Source organism: Salmo salar, chromosome 23 (assembly GCF_965601325.2).
Source record: "Salmo salar chromosome 23, fSalSal1, whole genome shotgun sequence".
Lineage (NCBI taxonomy): Eukaryota > Metazoa > Chordata > Actinopteri > Salmoniformes > Salmonidae > Salmo > Salmo salar.
The window spans coordinates 23800366-23815506 of NC_138313.1; the positions used below are offsets into that span (position 1 = coordinate 23800366).

Sequence of the window (15141 nt, forward strand, 5' to 3'; positions counted from 1 at the left end):
ATACACAAACATAGTCATGGGAAGCACAAATAAAACAAATCACCCAGAAGAAGTTACATTCCTGCACAAGTAAGTCCCCAATAAATACTTTAAATTGCCCAAACGGCACCAGAACATTAAGATGACATGTGTTTTGTTTCAACAATATGGTGCATTAAAACTAAAAGCAGATTTACCTAGCTCAATGCAGACCCTAGGAACCTCGTGTTAACCAGTCCTGTGAACAGGTTAGACAGCTCACGTGTCTGTACTTCAACAGCAAATGTAGTTAAAATGGAAGTTTATGAAGTAGGGCCTTGTAAACAAAAAATGGGTAATGTAGAGATTCATGGGTTTGTAGTGAAGTCCAGCCAACCTTTTGATACAGGATGCAGTGAAGAGTATGAAAACTGTCACCTGTAACAAAACGAAGGGCACTTTGGTAGATGGCATCCAAAGATTTAAGAGTAGTAGCAGCTGCATCCACCTCTGGCCTGCTCGCCTCCCTACCTCTGAGGAAGCACAGTTCCCGCTCAGCCCAGTCAAAACTGTTCGCTGCTCTGGCACCCCAATGGTGGAACAAGCTCCCTCACGACGCCAGGACAGCGGAGTCAATCACCACCTTCCGGAGACACCTGAAACCCCACCTCTTCAAGGAATACCTGGGATAGGATAAAGTAATCCTTCTAACCCCCCCCCTTAAAAGATTTAGATGCACTATTGTAAAGTGGTTGTTCCACTGGATATTATAAGGTGAATGCACCAATTTGTAAGTCGCTCTGGATAAGAGCGTCTGCTAAATGACTTAAATGTAAATGTAAATGTAAATAAATAATATCACCATAATCAAGAACAGATAAAAAGGTTGACTGAATAATCTGCTTGCTACTGATTAGAGAAACACACCATCTGTTTCTGTAGAAAAAACAAACTTTAAATCTTAACTTTTTATTAACCACCTCATCTGTTTTTTTAAAACTTAAAATCTATATCAATCCAAATGCTGAAGTATTTATATGCAGGTACACGTTCACAAAGGGAGCCTCCCTCTGATGGTGTTGATTTGAGCCATGACCAGCTTTTCAAAGTATTTCATGGCTACAGATGTGAGTGCTATGGGGCGATAGTCATTTAGACAGGTTACCTTGGCTTTCTTGGGCACAGGGACTATGGTGGTCTGCTTGACACGTGAGTATCACAGACTGGGTCAGGGAGAGGTTGAAAATGTCAGTGAAGACACTTGCTAGCTAGTCAGCGCATGCTCTGAGTATGCATTCTGGTAATCTGTCTGGCCCTGTGGCCTTGTGAATGTTAACCTGTTTAAAGGTCTTACTCACATCGGCTTCGGAGAGCGTGATTACACAGTCGTCCGGAACAGCTGGTGCTCTCATGCATGGTTCAATGTTGCTGGCCTTGACACGAGCATAGAAGGCATTTTGCTCGTGTCATTGGGCAGCTCCCTTTTGTAATCGGTGATAGTTTGCCAGCCCTGCCACATCTAACGAGCATCGGAGCCGGTGTAGTAGGATTCGATCTTGGTCCTGTATTGACACTTTGCCTGTTTGATGGTAGCAGGATTTCATTTAAGTGTCCGGATTTGTGTTCTGCTCTTTGAAAGCGGCAACTCTAGCTTTTAGCTCAGTGTGGATGTTGCTTGTAATCCATGGCTTCTGGTTAGGATATGTATGTACGGTCACTGTGGGACTACTTTGTCAATGCACTTATTAATGAAGCCGTTGACTGATGTGGTAAACTCCTCAATGCCGGCAGATGAATTCCGGAACATATTCCAATCTGTGCTAGAGAAACAATCCTGTAGCTTAGTGTGCGCTTAATTGGACCACTTCCGTATTCAGCGCATCACTGGTACTTCCTGTTTGAGTTTTTGCTTATAAGTAGGTGCAGAAGGTTAGAATTAAGGTCAGATGGAGGGCGTGGGAGAGCTTTGTATGCGTCTCTGTTTGGTGAGCTAGTTTTTTTCCGCCTCTAGTTGCACAAGAGACATGCTGGTAGAAATGAGCTAAAACGGATTTGTTTCCTTGCATTAAAATCACTGTCCACTTGGAGCGCCGCACCTGGCTGAGTATCTTCTTGTTTGCTTATGGCCCTATTCAGCTCGTTGAGTGTGGTCTTAGTTCCAGCATCAGTTTGTGCTGGTAAATAAACAGCTACGAAAAATATAGATGAAAACTCTCTTGATAAATAGTGTGGTCTACAGGTATCATGAGGCATTCTAAGTCAGGCGAGCAGAACCTCAAGACTCCCTTTAATATCAGAGATCAAGCATCAACTGTTGTTGACCAAAAGACAACCCCCCCCCCAGTTACTGTACGCAGCTGTTCTGTCCTGCCGATGTATAGAAAAAACAGCTAGATTTATATTTTCCATGGCTTTGTTTAGCCACGACTCAGTGACACATTTCAGTTCTTCAGATCACGTTGATAGGAAAGTCTCGAACGGAGCTCATCCAGTTTATTTTCCAGTGATTGCACGTTCGCCAAGAGAACGGAGGGTAATGGCAACTTATCCACTCGCCGTCGCAGTCTCGTTTGGTATCCCGCACGCCAACCCCTATAGCGCCGCCTCCGGGTGACGGGGATTTGGGCCTGGTCTGCGATTAGCATTATGTCCTGGTCTGGGATTAGTCATTTCTGGTTTGATGTCCAGAAGCTCTTTTCTGTGTATGAAACAATTGCCAAAACATGATGTATTAACAAAGTTAGAATCAGCGCAAAAAACACACACAAAATGGCACAATTGGCCAGGAGCCCGTAAAACGGCGGCCGTCCCCTCCGGCGCCATTATGTCTGTCACTCCAATGGGTTTAGTAGCCTAAGTGCTGTTAGCATGGTACTGTAGTGTTGGCATGGGGCAGTTCCTGGCGGAGCAGCTCTGAGTAATACAGAAGGCTATACAGTCAAGTTTATTGTTGTTGTTTCTGACTGTACCAGGTAGAAGTTGCCTTTAGCCACAGATCTAAGAACAGCCTATTCTACCCAATCCTAAACATTAAAGAGCTGTTCTGGGAGAGACTGGCCCTGTGACCGCTCACACTGTCACTCAACATATACAACTTTCTGGAGATAGTTCTGGCTAAGAACAAAATAACTGTTAGTTGGTGACATTAGGTGTGTGTGTGTGTGTGTGTGTGTGTATGTGTGGGGGGGGGCGACAACGTATTTTAGTAATGCATAATGCATGCAGTAGGCTAATTGTGGATCTGTGCTATACGGTCTGCCTGCAATGTAAGATAATTGTGAGTCAAATAACTATTGTTTGAGCTTCACTCTGTTGCAGTGTGGTTTTGCAAGTCAATAACAAAGATGGTTTGGTGTGGGTTCTCTCTCTCTCTCACTCACTCACTCAGCCTACACACACCCCCTTTCCCTGGTCCTGATGCTGACGCATTTCCTGCATTACAGCCTGCTGTGGGCCAGGACATTAAAGACATTGAGGGGTGTGCCCGGTGTTCTGCTCTCTGACTGAAACGTTTCTGCCTAATGCACTGTGGTAACATACTGCTCTGCTGCAGGGGCTTAACCTAACCCCCCCTGTGTGACATCATGAGTCACGACCCGGAACTGCTCACTAACACCACACACACCAGAGCAGCTCTTGTTGTTAAACTAGTCGTTGGATGGATTTGTACCACAGTAGCAGAGTTGAATCACTGATAGAACACAGTGATTGGTGGATCAGGTAGAGTGTGTGCTCTTGCAATACAGAACACAGTAGCTACGGTAGTGATCCCCTGTGGCTTAGTTGGTAGAGCATGTCGCTTGCAATGTGCAGTACTCATTTCTGCCACTACAGCTCATTGATGATGTTTCAGAACCGCTAGCTGTTGCAGAACCTAGCAGTGTCTGTATTTCCAGCCAAAACGGTGAACATCCACGATGTCCCATATTGTGGTGATGCCCTCCTCCAGCTATGCTCCAAGTGATGCTCCAGTGAAGGAGATTATGCGGGATCAGCAGGCTTTGCAACTGCTATCCTGTGTTATTTATATCCAATCACTCTGGTAAAAACACACATACAGAACCATACAGTATACGTACCCAACAACAACACACACACAGTGCTTGGTCTGTTAAGAGCTCTGCCCCCTTGTGCGCAGACGGAATCTTTTTGTCTGCTTGGCCGTGGCTCTGCCCTACTTTAACAGCCCTGCTGGCATACTGCCTGGCCTGCACTCACTGTGGCCTGCACGTGTCTCTCTACCTCTCTCTCTACTTCTCTCTTTACCTCTGTGTAGCTTTCTGTCTACCTCTCGATTACTAAAACTTTATCCTTTCTGTTTCCACCACTAATTCTCTCTCCTGTTTGTCTTTGACTGTTGCTGGTTTAGATGTGCTATATGGAGTATTAGAGTTTGGTTTTGAACGTCTCAGTCTAGTGTCCATGCATTCGGTGTCTCTAGGCACTGGAGACTTGGCAGCGTTGGAGGAGGATCCTTAGTCGTCTAAGTTTGGTGTCCAATGAGGGAGAAAGTGGGAAAAGATGGTTTGTTAATAGAAATGCCACCAACATACATTTTAGTGGTGCTCTCTAATGTCTCTACTTTGATGCTCCCCTCAGCACCACGCCCTCCCTGCCTACCTCGTACAACCCACTGAACCCAGAGAGTCCACCGTCTCTAATCTGAGATCCAACTGCCGGCATCACAAGACTCCTCTCCGACCTCAGGGCCACACACACATTGTTCTATTAACAGAACCATTCCAAATGGCATCAGCCTTCAGACCTCGGGCTAACAACTATGCTATTCAGTATGAATGCTGAATTTTAGTAACCGTCTTTCTCTAATATGGTATTCAGATAAATGTTAGCTAACAATGGCAGAACTAGATGTCTAAATGTACAAAAATGATTTGTAGCACTGGTGTGCTCAACTCTAGAAAGTTGGCACAATGTTACATTTATGAGCACCAGAGATGTTTATATTTTTATCGTTTGAGATGTAGCCTAAATTAATTATAGATACTTCTGAAGCACATGTGCCCTAGAAACAAGTGTGTAACCCTATAAATACATTTATTTATTATTAAAAAGCTAAAATGTTGATACAAATGACTGTCATTCAAATATAATGAGTCATTTCTGGAAAATTAAGTTTCTACATTATGTAAAAGCACTATTTCCCTATTGATATCATAGACATTAAAACCAGTAGGTAGTGATAGAGCTGACGTCATCCACACATTCCTATGGAAAACTCACAATGGTGCAGGAGGCCGGAAGAATTTGAAGCGCGCCAAAATATTGCTAAGGATCATGGTGAAAGTGGCTGTAACTAGCGACGGCTCATGGTTGATGTAGGGATGTTCATCCTGCCTGAGGAAGTCAACCGGGAACCTCCTGATAGCCTGCCGGCCCGTGATTGGTCTGTATCAGCACGTGGTCCTGTGTGACGACAAACGTAGCAGTCAGAATGGATCACAGTTGAATTAAATATCTCCATTTGTAGGGAACTTTAAAAATTCACAGTGGGGATGGAAGTTGATCATGGCAAAATGTTTAATCCAAAACGGCGTAAAAAATAAATAAAAATGGGCCGTTCTGACAATCGGAATGCAATGCTTTCTAGGGCAGACCAGGGTTTTTGACACAGCTAGGTTGCTACGTAGTAGCCGAGCAGAGCTTGGGACTTCATGCTCCAGACCCGACACTGGGGGCCTGATTGAGATGCATTACATAGAACATTGTACACTGTCTCTTTTTAAGAAAGTCACGTTTGAGATGATGACATGCAGGAGATCTGCCATTCATTCATTGCTATGATCATCGATCTCCTGAAGAAACTGTCCCTTTTCCTCTCATTCTGTGCCCCCAAATGTTTGGATGTAGCCTACTGTTAAATTGACCAGGTTGTTGGCTAGCGAGGTAACCAACATGACTGAACAAGGTGTTAAACTAGTGGTTTATGGCCAGTGAATAGTTTTAGAGCAGCCCGCGACATGGTTTATCAATGAAAAATGCGACCTTCCCAATCCGCAACATGAAGAAAAACCATTTGGGAGCATATGCGATCAGAATGGATGTGCTTTAGAGCCCTGGACGTCAAGTGCTCTGGAGGCTGAATGGTTCTGCTGCTGTTCTGGTTCTTCTGTTAGCTAAAACCAATTATCCATTTAAAACCCATTTAAAACTCCTATAGCAGCATCATAACCCAACCCATTACAGGCCACAAAGTGTTACCATCCACCCAGCGACCTCAGTCAGTCTCCATGATGTACTTCATCCACAACCTGAAATAACAGCAACACTGTTTTCTGCTAACTGCCTCACTGCCTGCTAATGGATTATCTATTTTCCCTGTTATATTGGCTTCTCTCCACCTTCTCCACCTTCTCCATCTACCTGCTAACTGGTGAGTCCCTGTTCTCTCTCTCTCTCGCTCACTCTCTCTTTCTCTGCTGACCCTATAAGATGAGAATAGGGGTGGTTGAATCAGTAGTAGGTTAGCTGTGAGTAGAAAGGTACAGTCCTGACATGTTTCATGCTATAGTTAGCTGTGGGTCATTTTAACACTGTTAATTAAGAGCTATCAGATGAAGGTGTTTAGTGTGCAGCTAGTTCGGCCCCTCAGGACCTGCAGCGAGCTACAGCAGGCTACTGGGACTGCCTTGCATCAGCGTCAGCAGCACCTGCCGTGATGACAGGGTTAGTTACTGGCTACCAAGGATCTGTCTTTTGGGTTTGGACACCTGTGCTTATGTGAGCGTTGTCATGCAGTGAGATTGTGTGTGTGTAGACAGACCAAAAGAGGGAGGAAAGTCAGTGCAGTGGTCGTATACCTTGATCAGACATGCTGGCAGGTTTATCATTCAAGTCAGAACTGGGAATAAAGGTCTAGTCACTATTCATAAAGGAAACGGTGAGTCCAGACAACCACCGTCCGTGACTGGAACAGAGCTAACTGGACAGGGTCAGAGAAATGTGGTGCTGGTGTTGGGTGGGAAAGTCCGGGTAAGGACAGGTCAAATAAAGCATGGATTGTTATCTTAACGCAGGACGATTTAGCCTCCCTTCAGCCCCTCTCCACATCCTATCTCTATTGTTATGGTGGACACAGGCTTTGGTGTCGCTGTGTTTTCAGCGCAGTCTGTTGGCTAGGTCCTGTAGTACTGTCTCTCCCTTTGGCCCTTTTGTGTGGCTCTAAACCTAACAGGAAATGTCAGGGGATTTGGCTGGCCATAACCATAGCCTTCACTGCTGTTTTTGTGTGTGTATTAGGCAGACGGAAAGAGAGGGAGACTGACAGAGGGAGAGAGAGAACGTGTTAGCCAGACGTGCTCCGTGCATGGAGGCGAGCTGATCAGATTATCTGCAGTGAGTCAGTCTACTCAACCATGATGCCAAACCCTCTGAACGATGTGTCTGTCTTTTGTCCCAATGTGACACTAATCCCAAATAAACTCTTATTGCATCTCAATAGTCTAAAGTAGCTTCCTGTTCCGGCTCCTCTCCTTCCCCTGCCCTGAACTGGAAGAACTGCACCGGTTCCTAGTGGGATCTGGTCATTCACCATATTACCTGTCCTGTAGTCTCAGATCAGTTCTGCAGTCGTTTCAGACCCTGCTGTGTGTGTTCTCTCCACCATCAGCTCTCTGTCTGTATGAGATGTGGTAAGTTTTAGATCTGCCTGTTGTGAAGAGTAGAAAACAGAGGGATGGAGAGGGGGGAAGAAAAGAGATGGCGGAAGTAGGCTAGAAGAAGCGCTGAGTCAGTGTAATGCCTGAGGCTCTTTACCGACATTGACGGACTACAGGAACACAAATCCCTTTTCTCCTCTCGCTCCCCCTCTCTGTCTCTTATCCCCCATTCCTCTCCCATCTCACTTTCCCTGCTCAGGGGTGTAGATTCCACTAGATATAGGATCATGTTTCCCTCCCCAATCCTAAACGTAACCATTAGTGGGGGAAAATGCGAAACTGACCCTAGATCAGCGTCTAAGGGGCAACTTTCCCCTGCAACTCTTTCCCTGCCTGTGCTCCCCCCCCCCCCCTCCACTCCTTATATAACTAACAGAACTAGGTCACATACATTCCTCCCCAAAGCTGCTCCTTCAAGCAAAGGTTACTTCCTTTTCTTTCTCTAAGAGTAGGAATGTGTGCCAACACTCGGCTCTTTTTTCATGTGTCAACACTCGGCTCTCTTTACAAGCAGCGTTACAGAAGGGGACAGGGAGGGCAGTTTCTAACTGGGTCATAACTTCCTACTTTTTATTCACAGAAGTGTTTCTCACTACTGTAGCATGCAAAATATAGTAACTTTACTTCTAGTTCTACCATGCGTCTGTGCGATGAGGAGTTTTGATGTAATGGGGGGGTGCAGTGCTGACAGGTAGGCAGGTGTCCCCACAACCAGACTAGAAGCTGGTAATCTCCGTTCTTATGCACACCTGGCCTCCTCAGTGGTCAGTCAGCCTCCCTTTCAAACTGTTTTCAACACTGTATCATTCACACCCCTACACAGAAACCCAGTGGTAAACAGCACTGTCAATCATCTCTGTGGTTCCTGTCCAGGAGCTCCTCAGACATGTTGTGACAAACACTCCTGCCTTCACCTCTATGTTTACCGTGGCAGAAGTCTGTTTAGTCACGAGGCGTCCCCTGAACTATAGGCCTATGTAGCTAGTTGTAGAAGTCTATTCGCTGGCTAAAGGCTACGGCAGGGTATATGGCAGAGCCTGCAGTTCAATGGGTTTGTAAGGTGACCTTCTACCCACTACTAGCCCCCTCATGGTGATGTTACCTCGTGTGGTATTTCACTCTACTTGTCGTTGGCTTTGAATAAAGTGGTAAAAGCCCAATTCCAAATCAACCCCCGATTGGCAAGGTGGGATTTGTGCCATTTATTACTCATACTTCTCAGATCCTCTTGGGCGATTCCACGGCAGCGGCAGCGGAAAATAGTTTTGGTATCTGAATTTTCTAGCAATTCTCACATCGAAACTTAATTGCGAGGAAGAATGTTTTTAAAATTCTTTTTACATTTTGTATCACAAACCATTTTCTCGAAAATCATGATGAAGGTGTCCGTTACAGGCCCTTTCTAGACCTATACATGCCTCCTGTAAGACCCTATGATCTCACACACATGATATAGACATCTTTTGATTTGGTACATTTTGAGAGACGAAAAACGATTTATCGATTGTTCATGATATAACTGAAATCGTGAAAAGACATTTTGTTTTGCCTACTTACAGTATACCCCCACACCCTGGTCGCACATCTACCTTTCTCTCTCGTGTATGTGACATTTGAATGTACACACAGTTCAAAGCCGTGGCTATATCCACCGCGGGGTTCATATTATGGTCTGGATCGGTATAGGCTGCCTCTCACATTACCCACACTGCCACATCGCATCTCTCTACCTATGGATGATAGGTCTGGGGAGGGCTGGGTGTATGCAGGTACACGATGTTGCTGCTATATGAATAGGCCCTCATCGCAATCCCAGCAGGACTGGAGGCTTTGGAGGATGAGATGGCTGCATCGTGTGTTCTGTATCCAAGGAGGATGTAGCATGGATGTGTTCATCAGGCTAGATCAGGATAAATAGAGTGAAGTTACAGACCTATGTTCTACATACTGATATTATATACTGTGTGTGTTCGAGTGATCCCCTATAGACTTGTCAGTTGACAGGGTGTTAACGTGTGTGTCCAGCTCTGACCTGACATTGATGTTTGAGTGGTCAAGCAGAAGCTCTCAGGTTTCAGAGACAGGGGTTGGAGGTGAAAATTGCAGCGTCCAGTTGTTTAAATCCATACTGGTCTTCAAACAGGCCGGGAGAGAGTGTTCATGTAACAAACATTCAAATGTTAAATGCTGACTTTTTAAAAAGGGAACATATTCAGGCAGCCCCATGTCCATTGGTCCCTACACACACAAACCGCCGGGGACCCTCCCTGCTCTCCCGCCACATCACCTCAGCCTTTACCCCTCAGATAAGATGCCCCGTGACGGTCCAGTCCACTGATGCGTAGTAACAACATGATGAACCTGGCTTATAAACACAGGACACTTGTAAAACGTGAGATCATGTTCATGTGTTGGGCCACTGGTACCGCGGTCCTAATGTGTGTTTCTGACTGCGTCTCTCTCTCTGTGTGTGTTCCAGGTACCCCAGTCGTAATGTGTGTTTCTGACTGCATCTCTCTCTCTCTCTGTGTGTGTTCCAGGTACCCCAGTCGTAATGTGTGTTTCTGACTGCGTCTCTCTCTCTCTGTGTGTGTTCCAGGTACCCCAGTCGTAATGTGTGTTTCTGACTGCATCTCTCTCTCTCTCTCTGTGTGTGTTCCAGGTACCCCAGTCGTAATGTGTGTTTCTGACTGCGTCTCTCTCTCTCTGTGTGTGTTCCAGGTACCCCAGTCGTAATGTGTGTTGTTCAGAGCACAGTTCGTCAGCTCCAGGTGTGTCTAGTGGCAAAAGCAGCCTCCCAGAGCATCATCATGAGCAGTACCACAGGACTGACCACAAGGTGAGGAGATGGCTGAAGCACAGACAGACTAGACCGTCAGGCTAATTAACCACTACAGACTTACTGTTTGTCTATGGGCTTTCAGACACAAAGCAAACATATGATCAAATCAAATTTGATTGGTCACAACCAGTGTAGACCTTACCATGAAATGCTTACTTACAAGCCCTTAATAGAGTTAAGAAAATATTTACTAAATAAAATAAAAAGTAACACAATAAAATAACAATAATGAGGCTTCATACAGGGGGCACTGAGTCGGGGGGGGGGGTTATTTGTACATGTGGGGGGGTGTCATTCTAATTGTCCGGGTGGCCGTTTGATGAATTGTTCAGCAGTCTTATGGCTTGGTGGTAGAAGCCGTTATGGAGCCTTTTGGACCTAGACTTGACCTATGATGCTGTTAGACCAGAATTGAACAATTGTTTATTTGCACCATGAGCCATCTAAAGCATTTGTTTTCCTACCCTACAAAGCAATGAGTTAAGAGAGAGGGGAGGGTGGTCTTAATGGGCCAAGCATCACCCGCGCTAAAGACTGGTAGGAGTGGGAGTTCGCCCAGGTAGAGAGGGAGGTGGGGGGGTGAGTGTGGGAGTTCGCCCAGGTAGAGAGGGAGGTGGAGGGGGGAGTGTGGGAGTTCGCCCAGGTAGAGAGGGAGGTGGAGGGGGGAGTGTGGGAGTTCGCCCAGGTAGAGAGGGAGGTGGAGGGGGGAGTGTGGGAGTTCGCCCAGGTAGAGAGGGAGGTGGAGGGGGGAGTGTGGGAGTTCGCCCAGGTGGAGGGGGGAGTGTGGGAGTTCGCCCAAGTAGAGAGGGAGGTGGAGGGGGGAGTGTGGGAGTTTGCCCAGGTAGAGAGGGAGGTGTGGGGGTGAGTGTGGGAGTTCGCCCAGGTAGAGAGGGAGGTGGAGGGGGGAGTGTGGGAGTTCGCCCAGGTAGAGAGGGAGGTGGAGGGGGGAAGTGTGGGAGTTCGCCCAGGTGGAGGGGGGAGTGTGGGAGTTCGCCCAAGTAGAGAGGGAGGTGGAGGGGGGAGTGTGGGAGTTTGCCCAGGTAGAGAGGGAGGTGGAGGGGGGAGTGTGGGAGTTCACCTAGGTAGAGAGGAGGTGGAGGGGGGAGTGTGGGAGTTCGCCTAGGTAGAGAGGAGGTGGAGGGGTGAGTGTGGGAGTTCGCCCGGGTAGAGAGGGAGGTGGAGGGTTGAGTGTGGGAGTTTGCCCGGGTAGAGAGGGAGGTGGAGGGGTGAGTGTGGGAGTTTGCCCAGGTAGAGAGGGAGGTGGAGGGGTGAGTGTGGGAGTTTGCCCAGGTAGAGAGAGAGGTGGAGGGGTGAGTGTGGGAGTTCGCCCAGGTAGAGAGGGAGGGGTGAGTGTGGGAGTTTTCCCAGGTAGAGAGGGAGGTGGAGGGGTGAGTGTGGGAGTTTTCCCAGGTAGAGAGGGAGATGGAGGGGTGAGTGTGGGAGTTCGCCCAGGTAGAGAGGGAGATGGAGGGGTGAGTGTGGGAGTTTGCCCAGGTAGAGAGGGAGATGGAGGGGTGAGTGTGGGAGTTTGCCCAGGTAGAGAGGGAGGTGGAGGGGTGAGTGTGGGAGTTTGCCCAGGTAGAGAGGGAGATGGAGGGGTGAGTGTGGGAGTTTGCCCAGGTAGAGAGGGAGGTGGAGGGGTGAGTGTGGGAGTTCGCCCAGGTAGAGAGGGAGATGGAGGGGTGAGTGTGGGAGTTTGCCCAGGTAGAGAGGGAGGGGTGAGTGTGAGAGGTGAGTGTGGGAGTTCTGTGTTAACCCAAATGTAGTCCACCGTGGCCATGAACTGGTCTGCTGCGAGCTGGGTGTGTGTGTGTGTGTGTGTGTGTGTGTGTGTGTGTGTGTGGCCATGAACTGGTCTGCCATGAACTGGTCTGCCATGAACTGGTCTGCTGCGAGCTGGTGTGTGTGTGTGTGTGTGTGTGTGTCCATAGCAATCAGACATACTGTCAGTCCATTTACAGAACAGTCTCTTGTTCTGTCCCTCAGTATAACAAGTAACTTACTGTTTCTCAACCTGAGATGCTAATTCCCGTGTTTCTGGTGTTCCTCAGACTCTCTATCACTCTGTCATGTCTTACGGAGTGTTGGGTTGTAGTTGATACCCCAGACGTTAATAGTAACGTGCATGAGGAATGTACATGGTGGGCTGAATGGAGGTTTGGTAAGAAGTATAGACCTAGAAAGTTACTAAGGAAGGGAGAAGGGAATCACTTGGTTGCGGTCACTGATACGGTTGGTTAGCTGTGCATTAGCGTGAGCCAAGGTCTGGTCAAATGGTGAAGGAACAGTTTATCACTTAACTTCCTGCCTAGCAACAAAGATGTAGTGTTTAGAGGTGCAAGGAGGAGACTCGGCCTAAAGGAAGGTATAAATACTTGTAAGCTGGTCTTTGTCATTTTCAGCTGTTTGACCCAGTGGGTGAATAAACTTGGTTTGAGCTCTTTGTAGTCGTCCATGAGTTTTACTGTTTATTTAGAACCTAACAGGTGTAACAGGCTAGTCTACTTCAGTTTACTGGAGTTTCTGTGGACCTCTAACTTCCTCTTCCGTGCGTGTGTGCGTGTGCGCACGTGTTCTAACGGTGTGTGTGACTGTTCCCCAGGAGGAGTCGTCGAGGACACACACACACACCTACGACGTGGAACTGGAGACAAAGACGGCTACACTAGAGGAGCCCAACACACACAACACTGAACAGGTACACACACACACACACACACACACACACACACACACACCACACACACACACACACACAACACTGAACAGGTAACACACACACAACACTGAACAGGTAACACACACACACACACAACACTGAACAGGTAACACACACACAACACTGAACAGGTAACACACACACACACACAACACTGAACAGGTAACACACACACACACACAACACTGAACAGGTAACACACACACACACACAACACTGAACAGGTAACACACACACACACACAACACTGAACAGGTAACACACACACACACACAACACTGAACAGGTAACACACACACACACACAACACTGAACAGGTAACACACACACACACACACAACACTGAACAGGTAACACACACACACACACAACACTGAACAGGTAACACACACACACACAACACTGAACAGGTAACACACACACACACAACACTGAACAGGTAACACACACACACACAACACTGAACAGGTAACACACACACACACAACACTGAACAGGTAACACACACACACACAACACTGAACAGGTAACACACACACACACAACACTGAACAGGTAACACACACACACACAACACTGAACAGGTAACACACACACACACAACACTGAACAGGTAACACACACACACACAACACTGAACAGGTAACACACACACACACAACACTGAACAGGTAACACACACACACACAACACTGAACAGGTAACACACACACACACAACACTGAACAGGTAACACACACACACACAACACTGAACAGGTAACACACACACACACAACACTGAACAGGTAACACACACACACACAACACTGAACAGGTAACACACACACACACACACACACACACACACACACACACACACACACAACACTGAACAGGTAACCGAGACACACACACACACACACACACACACAACACTGAACAGGTAACCGAGACACACACACACACACACACACACAACACTGAACAGGTAACCGAGACACACACACACACACACACACACAACACTGAACAGGTAACCGAGACACACACACACACACACACAACACTGAACAGGTAACCGAGACACACACACACACACACACACACACACACACACACACACACACACACACAACACTGAACAGGTAACCGAGACACACACACACACACACAACACTGAACAGGTAACCGAGACACACACACACACACACAACACTGAACAGGTAACCGAGACACAAACACACACACTCACACGCGTTCAATGAGAATTGAATTGTGTTTTCCAGACTGTGAACCAGGAGGAGCCTGTGGTGGTCTGGTCTGCCCAAGAACCACACCTGGATCCTGAACCCCCCGCTGCTGCTGCTGCTGAGCCACACTCGCACAACACACACCTTCACACACACATCCACACAGACCCAGAGCCCGATACACAACCCACTCCCCTCCAGAACCAGGCACCTGCACCCTCATCCCCCTCCACCCCACCGCTCAGCGACGACCCAACCCAGGGACAGGCCTCCACAGATCACACAGGCCCGGTCGAGACCCCCAGTGATGCACCGGCAGACCCCAGCCCAGCCCCTTCTACAGAAGACCCCCAACACACACCTACCTCTACCTCTTACATCCCTGCTCCAGCCCCATCCAGGTAAGATGAGAACTGTGTATTGTACGCATGATGTGTATGAGACGTTTTGTCTGTTTATACAGAAGAATTATGTGTCCAAGACCATTTTTGTCCTTGGGATCAATAAAATATTTATGGTAAGAGGCGTCATTCAGTCTACCACTGTGATGTACATCTAGTTATCTAACTGGTTTTCCCTTTCAGCTGCATTTGTTTTTTTCTGTTTTACATTTTTTTCTTCACATTTTTCGTATATTGCTATTTTTCTTATTGACTTGACATTTTTTTTCCCCCGCTGCCCCTTTCTATACACCGTTTACTGCTGTAAACCTGCA

General features: G+C 47.2%; 1 protein-coding gene across 5 annotated transcripts in view; it reads left to right on the forward strand.

Moving 5' to 3' along the window:
* The window catches only part of LOC106584226 (SUN domain-containing ossification factor), an 88040-nt gene that overhangs the window by 38297 nt on the left and 34602 nt on the right, over positions 1–15141 (forward strand). For 4 of the 5 annotated variants that reach the window (XM_014169282.3, XM_045706490.2, XM_045706491.2 and 1 more), the window contains exons 2-4: positions 10356–10473; positions 13079–13174; positions 14463–14827. In XM_014169282.3, coding sequence (XP_014024757.3) covers positions 10356–10473; positions 13079–13174; positions 14463–14827 — 579 coding nt within the window. Of the gene's footprint in view, positions 1–10355; positions 10474–13078; positions 13175–14385; positions 14400–14462; positions 14828–15141 lie in introns of those variants that run through there. The other variant, XM_082967987.1, reaches the window with a different exon arrangement.